Source organism: Protopterus annectens, chromosome 16.part0 (genome assembly GCF_019279795.1).
Source record: "Protopterus annectens isolate FY-2018-M chromosome 16.part0, PAN1.0, whole genome shotgun sequence".
Classification (NCBI taxonomy): Eukaryota; Metazoa; Chordata; order Ceratodontiformes; family Protopteridae; genus Protopterus; species Protopterus annectens.
In genome coordinates, this window is record NC_056750.1 from 769,167,448 (window position 1) to 769,195,246 (window position 27,799).

The 27,799-nt window shown below is 40.7% G+C and overlaps 1 protein-coding gene across 6 annotated transcripts in view; it reads left to right on the forward strand.

Moving 5' to 3' along the window:
- GRIN1 (glutamate ionotropic receptor NMDA type subunit 1) overlaps positions 1–27,799 on the forward strand; it is a 2,709,836-nt gene that overhangs the window by 793,397 nt on the left and 1,888,640 nt on the right. For all 6 annotated transcript variants that reach the window (XM_044058780.1, XM_044058779.1, XM_044058782.1 and 3 more), the window contains one exon: positions 24,894–25,021. In XM_044058780.1, the coding sequence (XP_043914715.1) occupies positions 24,894–25,021 (128 nt within the window). The remainder of the gene's footprint in view (positions 1–24,893; positions 25,022–27,799) is intronic.

Consider the following 27,799-nt stretch of genomic DNA (forward strand, 5'->3'; position numbering starts at 1 on the left):
CTGGATATTATCGACTCTACCCATGTGTCTTATGTGATCTTTTGCCAGGCTTCTGGGTAGAGGGACAATCTTCCCCCAACTGCCTCCAGAGGTGGACAGGTGGGCCTCCTTTCATAGGTTCATAGGTAGGTACTAGGCTATTGGCCCTAGGGCGTATGTAAGCCTAGCCAACAAGTTTCCCCTGGGTTTCATCATGCATGGATGCTATTCACCTGCACCCCTGTCTAGTAGGGCCACTGATGTGATTCCCGAGGTAAATTCCCTATTACCCATCCAGTCATCAAGTTTCTTGAAGAGTGCTAGTGACGAACTCTGCTTGACATAGATAGGTAGTTTCTTCCAGAGTATGGGAAGTCTCTGTGAGGAATCTATTCTTCCAGCATGTTCTGTTAATTGTGGTAATGAGGTTTAGGTCTCTAGAGCAAGTGGTTCTGAGGGATTGGGATTTCTTTAGATGTAGCATGTCCAGCAGCTCAGGGTTTGACATAGCTTTGTATGTTAGGCAGAGATATGCTACCGAGTAAAGCCAGAGTTTGTTGAGGCGGGAGTCCCATAATCCTCTTTGTGAGGTATTTTTGTGGCCTTTCTAGCTGCTGCTGCAGATGACTTGTAAGGTACATTCCAAATGGGACATTGTACTCTATAATGGGTCTGATGAGAGCCGAGTAGAGGGGGACAATGACTTCTTTTTTCCCTGGATGAGAACCCTTTCATGATGAGGTGTGCCACATAGAAGGATTTCCTGACTACTGTGATGATGTGATTGTCAAAGGAGAGGCTACTGTCCACTAGTGTCCCGAGGTCTCTTATCACACCTTTGGCATTATGTGGGCTGCTGCCTATGTGGTAGTCCATGGGTACAGGGTTTTTACCAAAGGGGCTGACAATGCATATTTTAGCATTGAGCTTGAGGCCATGGCTCTGACACCAGGGATCAGTCTCAGTGAGGGCCTTTTGCAGGATGTCCACGTCGTTTGGGGACTCAACTATGGCACCCAATTTGCAGTCATCTGCGAACTTTGTCAGCCAGAGGTCCTCTGTGTTGGTCTCTACTTCAGAGAAGTAGATCCCGAACAGGACTGACCCCTGTGGTACTCCACTTTTCACAGGTATGGAGTCAGATATGAAGTCCACAATTTTTACAGTGTGAGTTCTCTCTGTCAGCCAGTTGGCGACCCATCTTGTGATGTATGGATTTATACCCAGCTTGGTGAGTTTTTCTATGATATCAGAATGGGGGATGGTGTCAAAAGCCTTGGTGAAGTCGAGATAGGATGTGTGGGCTGCTTTACCCTTGCCTACGGCTTTGGTGACTGTTTCAAAGATGTCAGTCAGGTTCGGGAGACCTGATCTGCCCTTTCACAAATCTGAACTGGGTGGGGTCCAGAGTTTGGAAGTTACCAATATCCTTGTTTATGAGTTGCATGATAATACGCTCCATGGCCTTGCAGACCAGGCTTGTCAGGCTAATAGGGTGATAGTTCCCGGGGTCCGTAGTGGCTCCCCCTTTGTGGAGTGGTACAACTGTTACCATACACCATTCAGTGGGTACAAATCCTGTGGAGAGGCTATGATTGAACATGGTGCTTAGGTTAGGGGCTAGTTCATTCTGAAGTTCATGTAGAATGCAGCCAGGGATATTGTCCAATCCCATGGATGCTGTGTTCCTGGCTTTCAGCAGCATAGTTTTCACCTGTTCAGTTATTTTTGCAGGGATACTACATTCTTCCGGTATGGAAATGGACCCTTTGGGAGGTGAGGGAGGGTAAAGTTGGCACTGAACCTATCAGCCAGGATATTGGCAATATCAGCTGATTCCATGAATTTTGTGCAATTGTGCTGTAGCTCAGAGCAGATCTGGGTGTTGCCATTGAGGTTCTTGGCATAGCTGTAGAATGCTTTATGGTTGTCCTTAGAGTCAGTGGCAATCTTATTTTCATAGTTCATGTTGGAGGATTTTATGAGAGATCTCAGCTTCTTGCTGAGGCTGACCAGGGAGCTCCTCCACTCGTGGGATTTTATTTTCTTTTGCAACAGTTTCTTCCTTCTGTTGTACAGTTTGTTAATAGCAGGGGACCACCAGATTGGTTTTCTGTTTTAGAAGTCTGTGTCTTGGTTCTATTAGGGATGGCACGATCCATGCACCCGTGTAGGTGCTTATAGAGTGTGTTAGTACAAGTTTAGGCAGTGGTAACTGTATTGTCCATGTGCATGGGTGTTGGGAAACTGGCCACTTCTGCCTTAAGTAGTACGAAGTTGGCTTTGGAGAAGTTTTTTACTGCGGTCTCCTTAGTGGAGGGTGGGGTGGGATGTGAATATCTAGGGTGATTAGTTTATGGTCGGATCTGACCAATGAGGAGTTGATTTCAGGCGTGGAGCACCTGTCACTCATGTTGGTGATTACTAGGTCTAGAATATTTTTGCCCCTGGTACGAGTGTGGACACGTTGATCCAGGGCATTGGAGTTTACAAAGTCTAGGAAGCATTGAGGAAAGGAGTTAGTACAAGAGTAGTTTTCCCAATTTCAGGAGCGCTGGAAGGGTCTACCAGAGAACATATCTCTGTCTTCCTGACTCTGCGGACCCCCTTTGCCACGAGGGCTGCGTCTCCCATTATTATTCCCCCTCTGCCCCTGGGGGAAAAAATCGCCACGTGTGTCAGGCAAAGCTCCGTGGGATTTCTGGAACCATATTTTTCCACCTTTTAGACCTTTGGGATAAGGTCTAGAAGGTGCGTAAAAACATACTCCCATGGCAAGGAGAGTTTTGCCATCATGCTCGCACCTAGTTAGAGTCTCTTTTACCTTGGGCCCGAACAATGATGAGTCATCAAAAAGGGAATTAGTAAAGGAGGACTTGAAAGGCTCCACAAATCGACAAGGGTGCATCCAGGAATGTCTCCGTAAGGCGACTCCTGTGCCTGCAGCCCTGCTTGCTCCATCGGCTGCATAAGAGATAAGCCACATGGAGGAGTTAACTACTGAAGATAAGGTCGCAAACTGAGATGCAGTCTTATCTGCAGCTCCCGCAGTTGTAGGATCCTATAGGGTATCTCCTAGCTCTTTCAGGAGATCCCTCTGAAGATGGGTGAAATGGGACAAATAATTCAGTGACCTGAGAGTAAAGGCCGCTGAAGAAAAGATACACTTCCCGTATCTGTCCATCGTATGGGACTGTTTGGCAGATGGACAGAAGTAGAAGTATCTGCTAATTCCTTCTTAGTGGCAGCCGCCACCACCATAACATTAACTGGCACGCCCTTGGTTAGGAAAGGTTTGTCATCTGGTGCCGTTATGAACTTATTGGGCCTCCAAAGAAATGGTTCCATCGATTCCGGAGAGCTCCACTCCTTTCGACTTATTACCCCTAGCAGTGGGTCGAAAGGCGGAGACACCCGAGAGGTGGAGGGTTGGGAACTGAATGCGTCCAGGTACAAGGAGTCATCCTCAGAAGAGGAAAGGGACTTCCAGCCACCCCTCTGCTTGAGGAGTTCCAGGATGTCCGAGAATGAGACATCCTCAGAGGAGGACAGTGGGGACCCTTCTGAGTCCTCCAACTCCATGTCCGATGTCAGGGACTCAGGGGAGTCCACATGCTTCCTCTTACATGTCCTCTTCTGAGGGACCTCCTAAGGGAGATGCTCTGGGGAGGTTTTGGAATGGAGGGGTTGCCCAATGGGGTGTCCTGGGGCACTGGTTCCCAATGCTTAGAATGGAGGGTGGTGAGAGGGAAGGCACTGGCTCCATAGGGGATGGAGTAGCTGAAGCTGAGGAAGGAGCTGTCTGAGAGGACAGCACACTCCTCATCACCTCAAAGGCACCACGATCCCGGCCCGAGAGGGTCCCGTGCTCTGAAGAGTCAGGAGACCTCTCCCGCACTGAGGTGATGGCTCCGAGGCCGATGTGGGAACCGAGCTCACCTGCATCGAAGCTCCAAGAGGGAGAGTGGGGTCGGACAAGGGTCCGATGCCACTCCCCCCCTCAGAGCCGAAGAGGGAGTTTTGGCTCCCAGATCCCTTGATAGAACGAGGTATCGAGGAGATCAGAGTGGATGTTGGAACCGTGACACCGGTGGTTTTCGAAACCGATGGTTCCACCACAATGATTTCCATGCACTCTGGCTCCGAGCTTGGGTGAGTCTGAGGAGGAATACACAATCCAGGGGGTAGAGTAGTCAGCTCCACATCCATACGGGCTGAGCTTAATAAGATTTTGTGAGACCCGGTGTCTTGAGAAGTCTCTTCACCACCCTCTCCACATCATTGTCTGAAAGGCTCCTGGACGACCAGGAGGCATGGGTGGACAATCGGTGACTGCCTGCCACAGACTGTAGAAGCGGTGACTGTGGAGCAGACCACACCAGTTCCAAAGAGGGAGACCTAGTCCTTTTGTGTCTCCTAGGCAGTTCCGAGTACACTGACGGAACCACAGGAGATAAAGTCTTGTTGGACCCAAGAGGTTTTGGATATGACGAACTGGAAGATTTCTTTCTGTGTCTCGACGGCTCCGAGGATGGAACCAACAGAGATGTCAGTTTGGAGGATTTTCCTGGTTTACTTGCCTGATTCCCTTCCACTGGTGTGTCAAATGGTCCTTTTAGTAAGCCTCTCAGTATAAGTTTATTTTTGTGCTCCTGCAGGACTCTGGCACTGAAGGTATGACAAATGGAACAAGAGTCCTGAAGGTGCACTGCTCCCAAGCAATAAACACAACTCATATGTCCGTCAGTCAGGGACATTTTTTGGGAGTACGAGTCACACTTCTTGAATCCAGAGGGCTTGGCTTCTTTGGGTGCTTCTTTAAACATTATTGAAATTGCAATCTGCACCACAGCAATAAGCACAAAACAGTATAGTAACAGGTATCAAGAAAAGGAAATCTACAATAACCACACACTATATCTAAATTTTTTATTTATTTTTTTTTTTACAACAACAGAAGGAAAGTAACGGTAGGGGGAGAGCCTCTAAGTTAAACGACAGCTCTCCCAACCAAGGAGAGCATCTAACTTAAAATGGCTAACTCCTTAGCAGCAAGGGAGAAGGAGGGAATAAGGGAAAAGCCTTCTAACCTAAAGCGGGCTAAGAGCAAGGGGGAATCCTCTAATTAAAACGGATTTGAAAAGGAGGGTAGGCCTGAGGGAAAAAGCGATGACCTAAACAACAATGACAACCAGAAAAAACAGAAATAGGGATCCTAGGCAACTACTACTAATCTACAGACAAGATATCCTGACAATTATTTATTTATTTATAAAGATTTAGTAGAGAATATAACAAGAAAAACAAAAACTTAGCCTAAGCCAGTCTCCAGCAATCTCGAAGCTTAAGAGACAAACGAGATCTGGATAACTAGTGCTAGGCATGACGGGATAGGGTCTAGCCTTGAGCCAGTGGAAGCTCACAAGCTTTAGAATACGGCCAAGTTGGAGCCGCGGATTGGCTCCAAACCCAACCAATAAGAAGGAAGACAAGATAGGAACAACATAACATTGAATGTTATATATCATAACAGGCTTATTTAATATGTACATTATTTTTAGAAATACGATGATTTTATTCCATATGGCTGAATGCACTTTGTATCTTCAAGTACAGAGTATCCAGCTGGCAGTAGGGATAGCTAAAGGATAACATCAACAGTTTAAAAACATTTATTTATGTTCTGATTACAGGGTTGTCCAACTAGGTTGACAATTTTTACTGGGGGCCAATGAAGAAAAATCCCAACAATTGTTACAAAGTTCTAACAAGTTGTTTTAGATGTACTAAGGCAAGAGTGCATGTTGCAAATTTATAAGCCGCATTCATTCTTATAAGTGTGGCAGTATTAACTGCAGATAACACATTGCATTTTCCTTCTTACAACTGTCATAGGTTGCAGATGTACATTGCAGATTCACAAGGTGTTTACATTCTTGTATTGGAAGTACTACACATTGCAGATAATACAAGATATTTCATAGATTGCAGCTGTATCAGGAAAGTTATAGAATCATACAAAGTTCAAAGCTACTGAGCATTTCAACCATTAAAATTTGCCATTTCCCACCCTAGATCGCACCTTCTCTTTCAAGGAGGGGAGGCAGGTCAACCCTGGGTTGAATTTATGAATACACATCCAATTATCCAATTCCCTTTTGAAGGAAGATATAGTATCACACTGTTTTATCTGCAGGAAGAGTCTACTCCAGAGGTGAGGGAAATGCTGAGTAAAGAATTTGTCTCTCCACCTTGTTTTATTAATCTGCTGAAGCAGGTTTAGATCCCTTGTTCTGACATTTGTTAGATTGTTCAATTTGTGAAAATACAAGAGAATCTGTCTACTGAATCCCAGATTGCTTGGAAGGCAAGGCACAGGTCTCTTATGGGGAGCCTGTAAGACACAGAAAAGAGAGAGAGCACTTCTAGTATTTTCTGGTAGCTTAGGGGTTTTAAGCCTGTAATTCTCTTAGGAAGTTCTAGAGTCTTTCCAACTGTATGAAATGTTTGGTGAGGAACATCACAAAGAAGAGATGTATTTTTTTACTGATCTGATCAGCTCAGAATACAAGGGTACAATAACATATTTAGATATGGATTATATTCCTCTGGTGATTAGCTGTGTCTTGTAAAAAGATCTGCTACATGGTGATCAAAGGATAAGGAATTATCAGCCCAGATTCCTAGATCTCTAGGCACTTTTCATTTTGAATTTGGGCAGTGTCAATACTGTATTCTGGGACAACGGTTTGTCTGCCAAATGCAACAATATTGCATTTTTTAGCATTTATTTAAGCCCATTTTAAATACACTAGGCATTTAAAAGTGAAACTTTCTGCTGCAGGATTACTATGTCAGAGGTGATTTAACAATAACTCCAAATTTGTAGTCATCCACAAATGTTGTTAGCCACAGGTCTTGTTTTTTTTAGTCAGTAGGCCATAGATGTAACGACCGAGCAATACTGAGCCCTGCGGGACACCAATGGTCATCATCATATTCTCTGATACTGCCACCCTCAAAATGTGGGCTCTGTCTTTTAGCCAATTTGCTACCATTTTATCACACAGCATTCTATTTGTAATGCATTTAGTTTATTAGTTACACTAGCATGAAGGATGGTGTCAAAACCTTGGCCAAATCAAGATAGGCTTTGTGTACAGTGTGACTGCTGTCAATGGCTTGTGTTACCTTTTTGAGGAAGTTTACTGAGTTTTGTAGACAGCCTCTACCTTTTACAAAACCTAATTGCTGCAGATCTAGCCTGATGAGATTTTTAATGTCCATTTCCGATTCTACTATAATAAGTTCCATGGCTTTACAAATGAGAGTCATCAAACTGATGGGCCTATAGTTTCTGGGGTTGGTAGAAGGGACATCTTTATGGAATGGCATCACCAGTGCTATGCCATATACTTCCAAAACTAAACTTGCAGTCAGGCTCAGGTTAAATAGCTTATGGAGAGGTTTTGCAAAACTGTGTTTAGGACTAATTGACAAGGAGCCCAGTATGTTATATGTCCCATGGAGGAAATGTTTCTAACCCATGACAGCACTTTCAGTACAAGTTCTTTAGTGGTAATTATGGGGTGTTGAGAGATACAGGTATTATAAGGCATTAGACAGTCATCTGAATTTGCATGAAATTTATTTCCTAGCATATTGGCAATGTTCACCTGGACCAAGAAGGGTTTATCATTTAATACTAATTCTGTATAGTCTTGACTGCCCATGGTTTTAGATGCCAACATGAGTTCATGGGCTGCTTTATTGGATCAAATAGTCTTTTTTTAATTCTTAGTCAAATTCTTAATATTTTACTTGACTTGGGAGTATTTCAATCTTTTTGCATACTCTTAACGATTTTTCCTATTATTATATATTTTATTTGATATTGGGGAATCACCAGGGTAGTTTGTTGCTAAATGTCCCACTACATTTGGATCTATATGGAACTTACCAAGTCTATAAATGTATTAATGTGAGAATAAAATTTCTTTACAAATCTATCTGCTGAGGCAATGTGTTGGGGAGATGTTATAAGTGATTTTTCTTTTATTTGTCATAAGTGGATTTTGAGACTTCCTCATAGAACTTGAAGAGATTTGTGTGTGTGAAGTCTTTGCATTCTCAGATATTGGTTTCAGGGTGTTTAGATGGTATAAGGGGAAAGCTTACTAGCTTATGGTCTGAGTTAATCTGAAAGGGAGTTACTAGTGAAGTTGTGCAAGATGATAATATATTTATAAATAGCAAAAAAGGTTCCAAAACACCTAAAAGCCTATGCTGGACAAACTGTATAACAAATAAAAAACAAAGAACAGCAAGGCTATCACGACCATATAAAAAGTAAAAAATGTATATTTAATAAATCCAGGATAAGCGCTTTTACTTTATGCAATGCTTCTTCAGATCCAAACAGAGCACAAACATCTAAAAGCAGTTTCAAATTTAAATAAAAAAAACAATAATCAAAGGGCTAAAAAAAAACCTCCCCCAATGACATCACACAACTACTTCGTCCTTTTTTTCTTTAAAGCTGGTTTGAGACAGACAGCAGCATTTAACCCTGGGTACTTATCAATCTGCAAATGAAGTATCCAGTATAACTATAAACTTTCCACATAATCATTCAAATTCCCCCCCAAGGTTGGCCTTCGCACATTGCAGGACTCTAAATGAAAAGCCATGCCTTGGATTTTCTTTAACGTCTCTGGCTAAAGCATTTTAAATGTTTAGAACCTTTATGTCGTGTTGATGTCCTTGAATTCTGTCTTATAATTTTTGCACCGTCTTACCTACATAAAAACTGGTGCAGGCTCTAAAAGTAGCAAGACAGATCACAATGTGGGTCTGACAGTCTGCATAACTTTTCAGTTCAAATGTAAATTCAAAGTTGGGATGCTCAAAACTCTGCTGTTTACTAATCATAGGCCATACCTTGCACCTATGACAGGAGAACATACCCAACCTGTGCGAAAGGGGGTTGGGCCAAACACGGCCCTCTTGTCACATAACAATTGTTTCAAATTCTTAGAACTCCTGAACCCAAATTTGGGTTTGGATTCAACAATACCTGCTGTTTTATTATCAATAGTTAATAGACTCCAATTATTTTGAATAATGTCACAAAACAAATATACATCATTGGTAAAAATCCTCACTTCATTGTTCATTGTTCACCCACTTCCTTCTCGTATTACTGTACTGTTTCTGACCTTGTCTGTTAAATAAATATGGTCTAGTGGTCGTTCCCCTATTTGGCATAACACTTTCCGTGGTTGGCTATATGTCACTCATTACATACCCCCTAGCTCTAAACTGAGTGGATAACAATTCCATATTAGAAACACAATCCATAGGTTCAGTACAAAGTCTGGACAATCTAGTAAACTGACTGAGCAACATTGGGGAATACATACCTAGGGTGCATATTGTCATGTACTAACAGACTGTTTTTCCAGCAGGCTTTCCTAAAGATAGTAGTGTGTATCTGTCCATGTATATTCTTGGTTACTTTTATTTAATAGACAAGGTCAGAAACAGTACAGTAATAAGAGAAGGAAGTTCCCCATCTTACTGCCCAAGTTACACTGAAACCAGGTTAGGGAGGAGCTCTGCTTCACATGGATGGGGAGTCTGTTCTAGAGAAGTGGTAGTCTCTGAGATACATACCTATCTCTCCAACAGGTTCTATTTATATTGCAGGCAAGGTTTAAGTCTTTAGAACAGGTAATTCTGGTATTGTTTGTTTTGTGGATATGCAGGAGGTCCATCAGGGTGAGGTCTGACAATGCATTGTATGCCAGGCATAGATCTATCCACAACAGCCTGTATGAGACAGGGGTTTGAGGCAGTTTGCAGATGTTACTTATGCCCTGTATTCTTTTAGTGAGGAACCACTTTGGATGTTCCAGTTGTTGGATGTACCTGGTTAGGTACATATCAAAGGGGAAATGTACTCAGAGATAGGTCTGATGAATGCTGAATACAGTGGAACAATTAACTCCTTGGACCTAGATGTGATATCTTTGTTTATAAGATAGAATGATGTTCTCACTACTGTAGACACTTGATGGTCAAAGGATAGATTACTGTCCATGTGTTTCCAAGTCCCTGACAACTGGGCTGACCCTTAGGGGTGTGTTGTCGATATGATAGCTACCAGGGTGACTTCCTGAAGGATACTTTTTTGCATTTCTTGGCATTAAGTTTTAGTCCAGGACTCTGATACAAATTATTGGTCTGTACCAGTCAGTTAGGGATTCTATGACTGTTCCTAATTTGCAATCAACTGCAAATTTAGTCAGCCAAAGGCCCTTGACATTGGCCTTGACTTCAGGGAAGTATATGCCAAAAAGGAGCAATCTCAGGACTGATTCCTGGGGGACTCCACTTGTGACTAGCCTTTTTATAGAGTCAGGCTCCCCAATTCTAAATTCCTGGGTCCTGTCTGTGAGCCAGCTGGTTATCCATTGGGTGGTATATGGGTTTATACCTAAACTCTTGAGTTTATCAACAATGTCCAAGTGGGGTATTTTGTCAAATGCCTTTGCAAGGTCAAGGTAGGCAGTGTAATATGTTTTGCCCTCATCCATTGCTTTGATGACTTTCTCAAAGAAGTCCACCAGGTTAAATAATCATAACCTGCCCTTAGTAAATCCAGACTGGGTTGGGTCCAGTGTTTGGAGGTTTCCTATGTCATTATTGATCATTTCCATGGCTTTGCATAAGAGACTAGTGAGACATATGGCTCTGTACTATCCAGGGTATGTAGACATCTCATCTTTGGGCATAGGGATGAATATTGATGTTTTCCATTCACAAGGCATGAAGCCTGTCTTGAAGCTGTAGTTAAATAGCAGTTCAAGAGGGCCTGATAAGTCATGTTTCATGCTATTTAGAAAGCATCTTTGGATATTGTCTGTGCCCATCAGTGCAGTGTTATTGGCTTTAAAGAAGAGCATTGAGGACATGTTCCCTAGTGGTAGCAGGGAAAGTTATATTTAATGTTATTTCCTGAGTGGAGGTTGGGAGGGGGGAGAAATAAAGCTAGAGCTGAATTTGTCTGCAGCAGGTTTGCTATATCTTCTGTCTTAGTAGAAGTGATTCCATTAACAACAAGCTCTACACACATGTGTACATTGCCTTTGAGGTTGTGGACATAGCTAAAGAATGCCTTGTGATTGTCCTTGGTCTGGGAGGCCAAATTTGCCTCTGGTAGACATTATCTCATAATGAAGAAGAATTAGAGTGCTTTCATCCTGCTAGGTGCTGCACCTCCTAATTTTTGCCATGATTTTCTTCCTTTTGTTATACAGCCTATTGATGCTGTGATTCCCCCAGGGTGGCTTGTTTTTTGAGTTAAGCTCTGTATTTCTACCATCATTACAGCTATTAACATGCTTGTATTGGCTCTCTGTGAACAGTTCCATGTAGGAAGATGTAGGAAGCAGTGTTATCAGGGTTTATGGGGGCTTAAAATTTTGCCAGGTTATCAATTAATAGTTTGACATTAGCCTTAGAGTACTTCATGAACATTCCAGGGCTAGCTGAGGTTCTGAGTTTTATTTTTATTTCAGAGGAGACCATTTTGAAGTCTGACCTTACCCAAAAGGACATTACACTGTATTAGTGAAGACCAGATCCAGTATGTTTACACCCCTTGTTGGTGTATTGACAATTTGGTCATCTTGACAGATATGTTTTTATGTGCAATATTTTTTTTCTTTTATAGAGTCTATTTACATTTGCGTTACACTGTAGGGGATTACTTTTGAATTTAGAATTGTATTTATTTCAGGGGGATAGATGCATCTATGTAGCTATTTAAATGTATGTGAAATTTGGCAGTGAAGGATTCCACATAAGCAGAGTGGTCATCAGGATGGAAGGGACTTTTTAATTTATCCAGGTCATCACTTGGTTTATATAATTTCTGAAAACCAAGGTAATGAAAGATGTTTCAGGCTTCAGTCTTAGGGTGAATGTGAATAACTTGTAGTCTGACTTGATCAGGGAGGAAGTTAAAAACTGGTGGGCAACAAAGTTGCCTCGTATGGATAAGGACGAAATTTAGGATTTAAAAAAAAAACAAAATCCGATAAAACACAAGTTTTTATTAATCAAAAAACATAATCAGTAAGTGCTTTCTGATGAAGTCCCAGTGTGAGTTTGTTTTACTCAGTCCGATGAAGTCTCAGTGTGAGTTTGCTTTAATCGGTCTGATGAAATTTAGGATTTTATCGCCCCTGGCCAGGGTGATGACTAACTGGTCAAAGAAATTTGGATACATAAAGTCCAGAAATCTCTGCATACATTTTTGAGGATGTATAGGTCTTTCAGTTTATAAAGAAGTAATATCATCAATAAAATGTTTCTATATTTAATCCCCAAAGATCAATGCATTAGCTTTTTCCTTTTTAGATACACTTTAAAATTATCTTTGCCATTAAGCTCAAGGAAGTGGCAAGCATCCAATTCCAATTACCACAAGTAACTTTCCAATCTAATTCTTCTTCATTATCAAATCTATACAGATATGTACAAATAACTTCTTACTTCATTGATTACTGAAAAACAACTTTTCTTATAGGTACTTGCATGTTTTGCAAGTGCATTACCCAAGTCACAAATGTCTACTACATGCATGCATTTGTTCATAAATTATCTAATACGATTCTCTAATAGTTCTTCCTACATAGACTGCATCACATTTTGAGCAGTGAACTACATAAACAACATACTTTGATTTGTGACCATAAGTACCTACAATATTAACCATACAACCTTTCATAATTAATTACTTGTTTCTATTGATACTACATTTGCAATAATTGCATTCATAATACATGTAAATCCTTGGGGATCTATGTACCTTGCCAATGGATAGGTTATTAAAGCAACATGAAAAATATCTTTCAAGTCAATGTTTTACCTACAACAGAAATATCTGGAAAGCCACTAAGAATTTTTCGGCTGCTTTCTATGTTTTTTTTCTTACACTTATTTCAACAGATAGTTTGTGTTGTAATTACTGTTAGAGACAGTACTTTGATTATAATCTATCAGTCTGCAAAGTCTATATGTGGTGTTTTGGCAACACTTAACTTCACTTATTACACTCTCAACCAAGTGTACCAGATAATCTCTAAAGCAAAATTTGTTGACCAGCCTTCTATTTTTTTCAAACAAATCACTGTCATCAGTTAGTCTACTTTTTCTCATAAGTTGCCATTTAAAACTAGTCTTTTTAAGAGTACTTGGAGGCATACTGTTGTAGCTTAAGAAGGCATTGTTCTGCACCTCTTTCTTATCAATTTTGGTAAATGGGCCCTATGATTTACAAACTAATCAAATTCTTGTTTAAATAGTCATAAATACCATAAAGATAATCCATGAAGACAGTAAGATCACATGAATTTGCAATCCATATCATAAAAATATCATCGATAAAATGTTTCTATATTTAATAAATTCAGTTTTAAAAGACACTCTTTCTTGCACCCTGTCAAGAAAAGATTAACATAACTAGGGGCCATCACCTTACCCATAATTAACCCACTCATTTGTTTGTAAAAGTAAGAGTCAAATTAAATAAAATTATACAATAAAATCACAAACAAAATTTCTAGAAATAGCCTACACTGACTAAAAGAATAAGCATTCACTCTCAACGTAAATTTATTGGCATCCATGTCTCATTAACATAGTTAAAACTGGAGACTCAATCATAACTAATATATAGTGCATGGAACACCAAGACCATGCTCTAAAATTGGGGAAAGACATGCTTGCTAATTACTTTGCTGATGTCAGGATGGCTCTTAACAAGTTTCTGATAAGTGTTTCTAACTGCTGTTAAGCTGTACCAGAGCATGGAAGACATACAAAAGTGTAGACCCGTATTGCATGTCTTTGAATTCCATAAAACATTTAGTACTCTCACAAAAACATCACACAGAAGCTAAATATACCTCCCTTTCTTATTTTGTTTTATTTCACATTTTCAAAGTGATGAGACACTCTACAATTTTTCTTGGTAAGAGGTAGTACATCAGAATAGCTGAAGATCCATGCAATACAAAGAATTATGATCAAGTTTACAATCATAACCAGTCTGTTATACGTTCTTGACATGGATGTCAATATTCACCTATTAAGCTTCATTTTGCTTTGTTATAATGTTAATTTCGTGATATTTGTCTCAAACACATAAGCTGGTTATATTAGGAAATCAAATCATAATTATGTGTGTTATTCTGTAGTACTTGTGCCCAGAAGCTTGTTATTCTATCTCTTTAACATAACTGTTAAATGTACTAGACTGCAGATGTGGTAGCACGGACAGTGATAACTTCCTTAAATGCACATGTAGGATGGAAGCAGATTCTGTCTGACAGATGAGCATTTTCTTTTCTTATTTTATATTTTTTCCTTTAACTTCTTTCCATTGCATTTTACTGCATATGTTAATGTCATAAGTACAAACTAACAGTCATTAGGTGTTAAACACAGACACTTGCCATTACTTGGTGCATTCAGGTAATACTGGCAGCCTGTTATGCAACACTCTTGAGATAATAAAGGATTAAATCGCAACACTCCAATAGTGTTAAAGGAGAACCACATCCAAAACTGAAACAAAAACGTGTTTTTCAGCAAATTTTGACATTTCTTACATTACTAATGCCTCTGTATCAAAGTAAATGGTTACTGTCATTTTTCTAATTTGTTATACCCCCAAATTATATGAAGGATGCTGCCATGTTTACCATTATTTTGTTTTATAGTCAATGGCTTCGCCTTCCTTATGTCATATTACAGGGACAGAAAGAAATCCTTAAGATGAGTGGATCATTTACTGAAGCTTTCTCTCTCATCAGTTGACAACACTGCTGTGACTGCTTACTTTACACACTGTCAGCATCAATCAACATTTTGAATTACTTTGCTTCCTTTGATTTTCATTAGTGACCATCTCCGTTGCAGCATTTTAAAGAATGGACGAATAACAGGCTTGAAAATGTAGCTGAGTTAATTTTTCTTTGCAAAGTAACAACTGTAGTCCAGTGTTCAAGTGTGAGAAATCTGACTTCTGTGATTAATAGGAGTTACTTGGGCTGAAATGGTTTGTGTTGCATTCACAGTTTTAAATATTGTAACTAGAATTAAAGTCTCTGATGTTAATCTTATTTCCCCTGTTAGATTAGAGACTTCCATTTTAAAGTAGTTATTAGACATTTGACAGGCTAAAGGGTAAAATAGGCCTAGAAATTGTGTTTCATTTATGCATAACAGACAGTTAAGCAGAAAGAAAGAATAACCTTGCTGGTCAACCATGAGAGAAAGAGTTTATTAGAAAGGAAAGATATGCGTAAAGTGTGCAGAAAATACAAAAATATAAAATGTTATTTTCTCAAGAGAAAGATACAATCTTGCCAGCTGCAGCATGTTCCTTAATACAATGTTAAATAAAGCACATACGAAACAAAGCCTGAGACCAAGATTCGGGGGAGTGAATAAGGAAAATTACTGAACTGAAGGAATATAATACGTGGTGTTCAGGATAGCAAATCAGTCAAGTCTGATTCAAGACTTGTTCAGATGAAGTCATTATATTCGTACTTTTAGTTATGCTATATGCGTATTTCCAGTTATGCTGATTTAAATATGCTGCTATGACATTTATACTTGCTGCTATTACTAAATGTTACTCACTACAGTAAAATATTTTGAAGAAATCAAAAACTCTGACTTTTTATATTCCCCAACTCCAAAAGAAATATGTACTTTTGCAAAAATTACAGTGTAGAAAAAATGCAAAATTATATACTGACAGAAAGTAAGAAGTTAGATTAACATAGTGCTTTCTTTCTTTGTGGCTCTTAGTTTTATTACAGGGAAAGACATTTGCATCTGAAAACTAAGCTTGAAAGCCCTGCCTTTGTTCAGACTCCAGGCTACACCATTTATGTGAGGTGTGATGCTGGAAATCAATAAATGATAAGGCACATTTAAATGTCATTGTTTTATTAATGGCTCTTTTGTTGGGATAAGTGACCTAACTTCATCGCTGTTCCACTCTTTGTAGCTTTGTAGCTGTTGTGATGTAACAGATGAGAAAGATGCAGGAAAAAAAGGCAAACATAAGTATTAAATTATGTTTATTTATTTGTTTCATTGAATATTGTAGTCTCTCTGTAGTTAGCCTGCTACAAGTGTAGCAAACTGGTTTCAATGGGGGTTATTGCTGTTTTCACTTCTTTGATATTCAATGTTTAACTCTTAGCCTAGAGGGTTTCTCTGTGCTTAAAAATGTTAGTCACATATCTATAAATTTATTCTGCTCAATATCTGAGCTGTTTGGCTAGCTGCTATCTACCTGCAATAAACTGTATTACAAGCTGAGTTAAGTATAAACTCGCAGTGTTACAGATAGTACTGCATTTTATTTTTCCTGTTTATTTATTTGTTTCATTAAATATTGTGGTCTCTCTGCAGTTAGCTTGCCACAAGTGTAGCAAACTGGTTTAATTGGGGGTTATTGTTGTTTTTACTTCTTTGATATTCGGTGTTTAAATCTTAGCCTAGAGGGTTTCTCTGTGCTTAAAAGAGTTAGTCACAGATCTCTGAATTTACTTCTGCTAAATATCTGAGTTGTTTGGCTGGCTGCTATCTACCTGTAATTAACTGTATTACAAGCTGAGTTAAGTATAAACTCACAGTGTTACAGATAGTACTGCATTTTATTTTTCTGTTTATTTGTTTCATTGAATATTGTGATCTCTCTGCAGTTAGTTTCTCACCCTCCTTCCCTGTTCTTGCAGTATTAATCCTGTTGACTTTGGAATTGACCACCCCTTCTGTAAAGTTCTGTTTGAACACTCCTCCTGGGTCCATCTCATTTGCTCACTCAACTGAGTACAGTGAGATCATATTTTGATTTCAGACACTCTTACCAGTCCCATCTTTTCAGCTCTATCCACTGTGCACAAAGAGAGCATTTGGGTAGGACAAACCCTGTAGTCTCTTAATTGTGCTGTATTCCATCCGTTTCCCCTAGCAAAAAAAAAAACTTTATTCAGCTGCTCTTACTGTAACTGTCTTCTACCTTCTTTAGTTTTCTGCTCTGTGTGCTCTTAAGTGTTCAAATGCTCTTATTCTGCACTTATTACTGCTTGCTTGTAGCCTGATTAAATTTGTCTGCTATTTTATGTGCCTTAGTTTTGGTTTTAGCACTTGTGCTTCAGGCCAGTTATTTTACATTTAGGGGTTTTGTGGACAAACACTCATCAAACCCTGCTCTGCCTAAGCCCACCAAGTATTCAGAGCACTTCATTTCTGTGAATTTGTACAGAGCTATTATAGCAGAGAGCTAAATTCTCCTGATCTTGAGCAGAGTTGGAACTTTTTCCCACTTATATTCCAGACTAAGTAGACTTTCTGCAGCTCAATTTGCAATGTGCTGTATCTATATATTTGCTTTATTGTTTCTGTCCTTTGTCGTCTGCACTTTGTTTCTCAGGGTAGCTCAGAAGATAGTTTCAGGTGGGGATTGTTGAGCCAACCCATCTTAACTGTTTGTCATTGCCTGAGGTGTATTTTCTGTGTTGTACTTCCATTGCTAAAATCTCCTTCTGCTTTGACCGAGTGTGCTTCTCAAACAATCTGGAAATATAGAGCTGATAAGTATACTTTTTGGCACTTTTTAACTGTTCAGAGTTCTGCACTGTCTTAATTTTTGCTTGAGTGAATTTTGTATATATCTGCTGGCATTCTTTTCTGATAGTCTAAGTGCTTCCATTTTGATTTTCTCCCAATTTACTATTTTCTGCACTTCTTTTTAGTAGTTTTTTATTTAATTGCATTTATTTAAACTGTATTTGCTTTAATACTGCTAGTGTGATAACTTGCACTGCATTTCAATTGTTTTTACTGCTGTTTTAGCTGCCTTTCTATAAAAAAAAAAAAAAAAAAAGTTCTAAGCTTGTTTCCTGCCTTTCCTGCAACTAGTCTAGTCCAGATACAGAGTTGCTGTATCCAGGACTGTTTGTAAGCTTCTGAGCCCCCCTGTGCTGGAGGGAAGCCTTCTAGCTTATCAGTGGGAGTGTTAAGCACTAGGTAGCCTATCTACCACAAGAGGAGTGGTTTCTGGCTCAGAAATTGTAGTTTATTGGCCGCTTGGGTAGTTTTTCCATCCCTTTCAACTTTCTGATTTAAAAGCCTGTGTTTGCGCTTGTTTCCCTGCCTTTCCTGTAACTAGTCTAGTCCAGATACAGATTTGCTGTATCCAGGACTGTTTGTAAACTTCTGAGCCACCCCCAAGCCTTTCTGTGTTGGAGGGAAGCCTTCTAGCTTATCAGTGGGAGTGGTAAGCACTAGGTAACCTATCTACCACAATGGGAGTGGTTTCTGGCCCAGAAATGATAGCTTATTGGCTGTTTGGGCATTTTTTTCATCCCTTTCAACTTTCTGGTTTAAAAACCTGCATTTGCGTGGGTGTACACTTGTTTAAGCTCCACCTAGTGGCACCGAGCTGAGGTAAACTATTACTGGTGCCAGAAAGTCTGCTTTTCAGTTTTTCCCTTGAATCTTGCTAGTTCTTTCTCTCTTGCACTTAAAATAGCTTAATCACTTTGCACTTCAACAGGTTTTTGTAGCAATTACTGTAGCACACCTAAGTGTCATCAGCACAAGTTGTTCTTCATGGAAATAGCTCCAGTACTTAGTAGTTATGACCACCCCTCCTGGCATGATTAAAGGGCAGTTCCCTGTGTTTTCTCCTATTGACCTGGTGCACTTGGGCATTCTGAGGCAGTGTAGCAACTGCCTCATGTACACAGACAAACCTCTCCTCTTACCTCTCAAAACTCAGACTTGTGAGAGATGCACTTATATCACCAAATTTGAAGCTACGCACTCTCCAGCCAAGACCAGACTAGCTGGTCAAGAGGAGAAGGTCAACACCTGCACCACACCACATGGAACACACAGCCCGCCAGGAAACCCACCATCACATCTCTCATATAAAAACACAAACCAAACACCCACCTTCGCGGATGCTCTCAACAGAAATTTACCCAAACAGCAGAGACCTCCATGACAGAAAAGCACTCGACCACCACAACACAGCACAAACCATTTGACACATAGCTCATCTCCACAGTGTGCCCCTCAACCTAAGCCCCTAAGGCTAAACACTTTGCCCAATACACTTATCATAGGTGACTCAATAGTGAGGCAAACAGATGTCCCACTCACTAGGATGAATAAGGAGAGGGTAACAGTCAGCTATCAGGTGCCAGAATCTGACACATAACACAGGCACTCATGTCACTACACAACAAGTACAAGTATGATTCTGTCACTGTCCATGTAGGTGTGAATGACCTGAGATGCACCTCCTTGGACTACATGAAAAAAGACATGGTGGAGCTCTTGGATTATGTCGCCCAGGCAGGTATGACCCTAGCCCTGAGCAGTATACTACTGTCACCCAGAATGAAACAGCAGTACAAACAAAAAATGATTGACTTCAACAATTGGCTAAATTTCTGGTGTCATTCTAAGGGGATCCAGTATCTGTCTGCTTGGGATGACATGATTGCCAGACCTTGATGCTTTGTCAGAGATGGCATACATTCGTCACCCTGGGTTTCCTAGTACTGGCCAAGGTTCTTGCCACCCCTATAGTGCCGTTTTTAGGCAGTGTTCCAAAGACCAAATTACCACCATAACAGCTATAAATAAATGCAATCTGAGAGTCATGCTGCTCAGCGCTAGAAGTCTAAATCTCAAGATGCCCTCACTCGAAGCACTCCTCAAAATGGAGAACATCGACATTTGTGCTATAAAGGAGACCTGGTTTAAAGCGGCAGAAAGCACCTCTGCACTACCAGGCTATAACTCATTCCACACCTTTCGGCCCAGAAACATGGACCATAGCTCCAAAGTTGGTGGTGTCTCCATATTCATAAAGGATATGCACACCTCCAGACTAGTATCCCAGCATAACACATCTGAGAGACTTCAGGTACAACTAACAGTATGTAAGATGGCAATCCAGGTCATAGCCTGCTATATGTCCCGAACCATGTCCCTAGACTCTCACTCCATGTTCCTAAGCACTCTGGAATCTTTCAAGGTCCAACTCAACACTCTAATACTAGGAGACTTCAACTACACCTCCATCAACTGGGAAAACTATTCAAGCACCAATTCACTGGCCAAACACTTCCTGGAATTCATTAATACCAATGCCCTGGACCAGCTCATTCTGACCTCCACTAGAGGAAGCAACATCCTTGACCTGGTTATTACTAACATGGGCGACTGTTGCTCTTTACCAGTAGTCAACCCCTCCCTGGTCAGATCCGACCATAAACTAATCACCATGGAAATCCACATCTTACCCCCCCCCCACCTTGCAAAGGTAACCACCTTGAAAAACTTCTCCAAAGCTAACTTTGGGCTCCTAAAAACAGAGGTGGCTAACTTCATGGCACCCATGCCAATGGAAAATAGCTGCATGACTGCCGAATCATACACCAATGCACTGTACAAACATGTACATAAATGCATGGAACTAGGCATACCCAACAGAACCAAGACGCCCTCCTGCAAAAAAAGGAAGCCAATTTGGTGGTCCCCTGCCATTAATAAACTCTACAACAGAAGGAAGAAACTGTTGCAGAAAAAGGTGAAGTCCCAAGACTGGAAAAACTCCCTTATTAGCCTCAACAAAAAGTTGAGATCCCTCATCAAATCCTGTAAAGCCAGCTATGAAGGCAGAATTGCAGTAGACACTATAAAAGCAATCACAAAGCCTTCTATAGTTATATCAAGATCCTCCACAGCAATACCCAGATTTTCTCTGAGTTACTGCACAGTGGTACTTCTTATACTGAGCTGACAGATATCGCCAACATACTGGCCAACAGATTTAGTGCCAACTTTACCCGTCTCTCTCTCCCCCCTAAAGGACCAATCACAATACCGGAAGAATGCCAGGCAGACAGCATTACTGCAGCACAGATTAAAGCTGCATTGTCCAAGGCCAAGATTACAGCTTCCATGGGACCCGATAATATCCCTGGCTGTGTTCTACATGAACTACAAAATGAACTGGCACATCTGTGTGCCCTGTTCAGTCACAGCCTCACCTCAGGCTTTGTCCCTACCAAATAGTGCACTGCTACAGTCATTCCTCTCCATAAAGGGGGAGCAACTACAGACCCTGGGAATTATCACCCCATTAGCCTGATGAGTCTGATATGTAAAGCTATGGAGCACATCATCATGGACCTGATTAACAAAGATATAGGAAATCTCCAAACTCTAGACCCCATCCAATTTGGCTTTGTGAAAGGGAGATCATGCCTGCTCAACCTGTTTGACTTCTTTGAGTCAGTCACCAGAGCTGTGGATGATGGTAAGGCAGTGCATACAGCCTACCTTGATCTGGCCAAGGCCTTTGATACCATTCCTCACTCGGGAATTATTGATAAACTCACCAAACTAGGCATCAACCTCTATATCACTAGGTGGGTTGCAAATTGGCTCACAGAGAGAACCCACAGTGTGAAAGCAGTAGACTCCAAGTCAGACTGCCGATTAGTCATGAGTGGAGTCCCACAGGGATCAGTCCTGGGTCCTCTCCTGTTCGGCATTCCTGGGTCCTCTCCTGTTCAGCATCTACTTCTCAGAAGTCCAGGCCAATGCAAAGGGACTCTGGCTGACCAAGTTCACAGATGCCTGCAAGCTGGGAGCCATTATTAACTCCCCAAGTGATGCAGACATCTTACAGAAAGACCTCACTGAAACCAATGACTGGTGTCGAAACTATGGCCTTAAGCTTAATGACAAAAAATGTATTGTCATCCCCTTTGATTAAAAACTCAGTTCCCACTAATTACCACATTGATGGGAGCCCACTGAACACTGAAGGTGTTATAAGAGATCTGGAGATGCTGGTTGACAACAACCTCTCCTTCGACCACCACACTGCCACGGTGGTCAGAAAGTCCTATGTGGCACATCTCATTACCAAGGGTTTTGCATCCAGGAAGAAAGAAATTATCGCCTCTCTCTACTCTTCCCTCATTAGACCAGTCATCGAGTATAATGCCCCATTTGGCATGTACCTCACTAGACACCTGCAACAGCTGGAGAGGTCACAGAAGTACCTCATGAAGACAGTCCTAGGCATTAAACACATCCTACATGGACAGACTCAAAAGACTCCAGCTATTCTCTGTCTCATATCGAGTACTTAGAGGTGATCTTTGCTTGACTTACAAAGCCATGTCTGACCCAGCTCTGTTAGAAATGCTACATCTAAAGAAATCCCAATCCCTCTGTACCACATGCTGCAGAAACCTCAGCCTCATTACCACAATCAACAGAACATGCTGGAGGGACAGGTTCCTCACCCAGAGACTGCCCATGCTTTGGAATAGACTTCCCATACATGTCGAGCAGAGCACCTCGCTGTCCCTCTTCAAGAGAAATCTTGATGAGTGGATGGGTAATGGAAAGTGGACCCCGTGGATCACTCCAGTGGCTCTACTTGATAGAGGCACTGGGAACTAATGTCGGGCGGCACAATGCCAGGGCACTTCTATTGGCCAGGCTTTCAAAGGCTCCAGGGCCATTAGCCCAGTACACACCTATGAACCTATGTTTTTTCTGTATGTGAAGTACTTAGTCTTGGATTACAGGGAAGGGAAAACTTTTTGGAAAGAAAAACTAGACTTTTGGGCAGAGGTCTTCTTTAACTGCACTGAACACCTAGTGTTTGCACCTTGTGTCTTATATTACATATAAATATGATTTTTATATAAAGTGTTTTGTTCTGCAAGGTTAAAAGCCCAATGCAGCAAAGCTTCCATCTCTTTTCTTTTGTAACGCCTACATTTCCAAGATTAGCAAACTTGGTCGATGACCCCAGCAAAGATCTTAAGTTCTTTCCAATAGTTCATATGTACTTAGAGTAGTTTGTAAGATTTTCATTTGTGCCAATTCTTATAAACAATCATCTGTATGTGATGCTACAGCTACCAGTTTTCTAAGCTCTATGCTAATTAATTTTTTTACTTTTAGTTTGATTTATCCAGAATTAAAAAGTCATGTATTTTGGAAATATTAATTCATGTCTAAATTTATTTTGTTTTGGATGCTTTGTATAAATTCTATGTTTGTTAAGCTAATCTGCCAAAGACTAGCAGAGGCAAACCAGTGCTGAAAATTATGAATTTGTGAGATAAAATTAGCAAGTTGTTTGTTGAGGTTCTGCCACACTAAGACTTCCTTCTTAGCATCCCTCAAACTAAACTTTGATGATTTGATGGGTATGCATCAATTTATTCTGATACTAACCTGCTTTGCCCTTTGTGAGATGGGTGGGTGTAGCTTAAAGGTGAGTACTGGCAAGGTGTAAATGGTCTTGTAACTCAATTGCTTTTATTTCCTATGATTGTATGAATTGTTTGTTAAAACTCATCCACAATAAGGCTTCTTTCCTTACAACATAACTGAATATCCCTTCTCCCTTCCCAGTTTTTCTCTTTGCATTCTGTGGGTGGTTATCCATATTCAAAAGAAGAGAATGACCCATTCTTCACGCCATCCTTAAAATTTATAAAATGTTAATTTAGAATGCTGTTTCCCTTTAAATATTTTTCACCTCTTTGTGCATTCAACTTGTTACTCTCTTTCCTTCCTTCTGCTGACTACTGCACTAACAGGGTTATGTCGTGGACAGCCTTACCTTAACTGACTCCTTATCACACATGTGATTCCTATTGCTTTAAATAACATAGAGTTGAAAATGAGTTTCTAAAGAGCATCATATGTAATTATCTGTGAAAAATTCACTGATACTGCTAATTGAAACATTACTGTATTGTGAATGAATTGTTATATGTTTTCTGTCACAGTTTATAGGAGATATTCCAGGATCTATATTTAGATTAGAACTTTCTCAATAGCTAGACTAATAGATTTCACACCACAGGCTAGTACTCACTGCTGAATGGCCTTTAATTATAACTCTTTGTTAATATCACTGTGTTCGCTTCACAGAATATCTTGGCCTTCTTTTATGCATCTATGTTTGTTAAGCTAATCTGCCAAAGACTAGCAGAGGCAAACCAGTGAACATCAAAAAATCTGCTGACAGGGCATATTTTTTTCCTTATGCGCATGCAGACCAACAGCCCCACCCTTGACAAAATGACCCATTAATTTCCCGCTTCACTGGGAGGGGCAGTGAGATCCAAATGAGAGGGACCTTCATTTAGGTAGCCATTAGGATTTTTCTTTTTTTTTCCTGCCTAACCTCAAGGTAAATACCCACTAACATGCTCCACAGCTTGACATCCAATAGGCATCAGTAAACGTGTGTTACTCACTTCCACAAATGTAACCCTTTAACACTTCCAGAACCCCAGAAACCAGAGCTACCCTGTGGTGTCCTATGGAGATTCTATCATTGGACAATCCACTCCAGACATGTGTTCTCACAACCTTGGTTAGAAGGCAATGCTATATCACTCCTTCCTTCTCCTTGCCAGCTCTAACAAATGCCCAAATTGCTATCAGAGCCTGAATCACCTGCCTTTAGTCAGAGTTTTATTTGTCTATGCCAACAAAGCTTGCTGACAGCTATGGCACTGTGGAAAATGTGAGTAAGTAACACTTCTTATTTGCAGATTGACTGACAATGGAAATATCATTTTAATGTAAAGCCTACGTAATTGCTGTGTTGGGATTTTTTTGGTAAAAATGGTAACTGGTGTCATCTAATCATGCAATAGCTCTGCTTGTTCAATGTGCAATTACTTTTCCTAATACAATTAGACTACTAAAGATGGTTCTAGCTTTTAATGAAATGTTTTTATTTTCTTCTGTAGGACGGCCCAATGTCCATCAATGCTGCTTTGGATTCTGCATTGACTTGTTAATCAAACTTGCAAAAACACTGAATTTTACTTATGAGGTTCACCTAGTCGCTGATGGAAAGTTTGGCACTCAGGAACGGGTATGTTCTTTCAGATTTTTTAAAATAAAAGCAAACAAAAACAAACGAGATGTTAATATCTACATATAGGCTGTATGATTCCCCTGCACGGGCCCAGTAATTAAGGAGCCTCAACCCTCATCACTGGCAACAGTGAGGGACATACACAATTGGAGGATGACAAGTACACACACGTAAAGTACAATTTCCCTTAAGCGCACACAAAAATTACAGTCGGTCTGGGGGCTGGTTTCTCCCTCTTTCTTCAGATCCCCAATAAGACTCTCCAATGGCACAGTTATAGGGTTAATATCTCAGCCTAGTTGTCAAGTCAAGACCTCCAGCAACATCTCTGTCCAAACAGTGCCTTATGTCCCTGCCCAAGTAGCTGACACACACACACACACACACACACACACACTTTGAGATTTGATTTATATACAAGCACACAGACATTCCTGGGTAAGGATGGCATAGGTTTACTAGCTATGCCCCCCCTTCTGCCCAGACTATAAGGTAGTTATCACTGCCACCAACCAATCTTTATCAGCTACTGTAAGGCCCTTACAAAGGGTGGCCAATCCTAATGTGTAATGTTACTATTATCCAAATTATAGTTTTTGACCACGCACCAGGCTATTAGTAGTGGCCTGTAAAGTGCCACAAAATACATATGAAAGTACTCTAAGAGCTTAAATATGTCTCACAAATATCAGCCACAAAGATAGGTTTAAATATATTTAATAATAAATAATAAAAGAACAAGACAATATTCAGAAAACAAACAGTTACTTCAGAGTTCAAAATCACAGGAAATATTTTAAAACAACATTGCAGGACAGTCTCAAATAAATACAGAAAACATCTAAACTAATCTTTACTATATTCCTAACTATATCTAGGAGATACTATGCCCTAAGTCTTACTTAGAGACAACACCCAGGCAGAAGAGCTGACTGGATGTTTCTAGGTCTAAGACAAGATACAAAATGCATAGTCTCTCTCTGAGTGAGTTCTTAAATTAATATCAAACATTACTGCTGGGTCATCTTGGATGACATCGCTCTTTGTCACATGGCTTCAGTTCCCAGGCTAAAAGAAACTAACATCTCTGTGTTAAAAATACATATCTCTCAGATGTTTGCTCAGAACTGGAGTAGAAAAACCTCTTGCTCTAGACATTGTGTCTGCTTCACTGAAACTGAGAGATAAAATAATTGTAAAACAATTTCAACTTATTTTCTTGAAGTTTTGCAAGTTAACTCTGTATGTTCCAGCTTCTACTATTAAAACATACATTTGCACAAGTATATAGTTTATATACATTTCTGTTCTTTTCTAGTAGAGTACACTGTGGACACATCCTTGTAGCTCAGTGCTGTACAAACCTTGCTCAACACACACTTCTGCACCAGTAGTTTAATATACACATAATGTATAGCTCTCTTACATTTGTATGACAAGCATATGAATCATATTAATATTCACAAATGACATATGATTATTTACAAAATTCCAGATAGCTGGGCTGGCAGAGCCACAATTCCACCCCCACCCCCGAAAACTCAAGCTAGTTTTTCAAGTGACCCTTGAGAAACATTGCTTGAGAGGGTTGAGCCTATCTGGGAATACCTCACCCTATTGCCTGTCGTGAGAGCCCATCCGCATTGGCATTGCTAACCCCACTTTGGTGCTGCACTGTCATATCATATGCTTGCAACCCTAGGCTCCACCTTAGTAACTTGGAATTTTGTGGCTGGCTCGATGTAGCCATGTTAAGGGACTGTGGTCTGTAACTACACTGAATTTCCTTTCCTACAGATAAGACTGGCGTTTCTGCAGTGCCCACGCTATGGCTGGGAATTCCTTTTCTACAGATGCATAGCATTCCTCCCTGGGTTGGAGCCTACTAGGAAACCTGACTAAGTAAAGCCTCCACCCCATAGTTTGAAGCATCTACCTGCACAACAAATTTGCTGCAATCTGGCTTGACTAATACAGGTGGTCCTTTAAGCTTCTGGAATGCCTGTTCATATGCTGGGGTCCACACTACCTTATCTGGCCTGTTTTTCCTTGTCAGGTCTGTGAGGGTAGCAGCTATGGTACTATAACCGGGGATGAACTTTCTGCAGTATCCTACTTTCCCCAAAGAATGTCCTCACCTGCTTTTTGATGACAGGGGCAGGTCATGCCTGAATGGCTTCCACTTTGGCAGGTTCTGTACTTATCTTACCACTCCCCACTCTATGTCCCCGGTAGGAGACCTCTGCCACACTCACCTAACATTTGTTGGGCTTAATGGTCAACCCTGCCCTCTGTAGTCTGTCCCGTACTTCCATGACATGCTGAAAGTGCTCTTGCCAGGAACGGCTGTAGAGGGCAATGTCATCTAGGTAAGCAATGGCAAAATCTCCTGCTCCTGCTAGGATACGATCTACCAGCCTCTGGAAAGATGCTGGGGCATCTTTCATCCCAAAGGGCATCTTTGTGAATGCATACAAGCCAAAAAGAGTCACAAAGGCTGACCTCTCTCTAGCACTGGGAGTCAAGTGCACCTGCCAGTAATCCTTGGTAAGATCAATAGTGGTAAGATACTTAGCCCCATCTAGATGCCCTATGCATAGGGTAAGCATTTGACTCTGTGTGACTATTTAATTTCCTGTAGTACACACACAACTTGTTGCTGCCACCCTTCTTTGGTACCAGCAACATTGGGGAGGCCCAGGGAATGCTGGACTCCTGAATTATCCCTAGTTCCAACATTTCCTGTATCTACTCCCTCAAACTTTGTTTGACTCT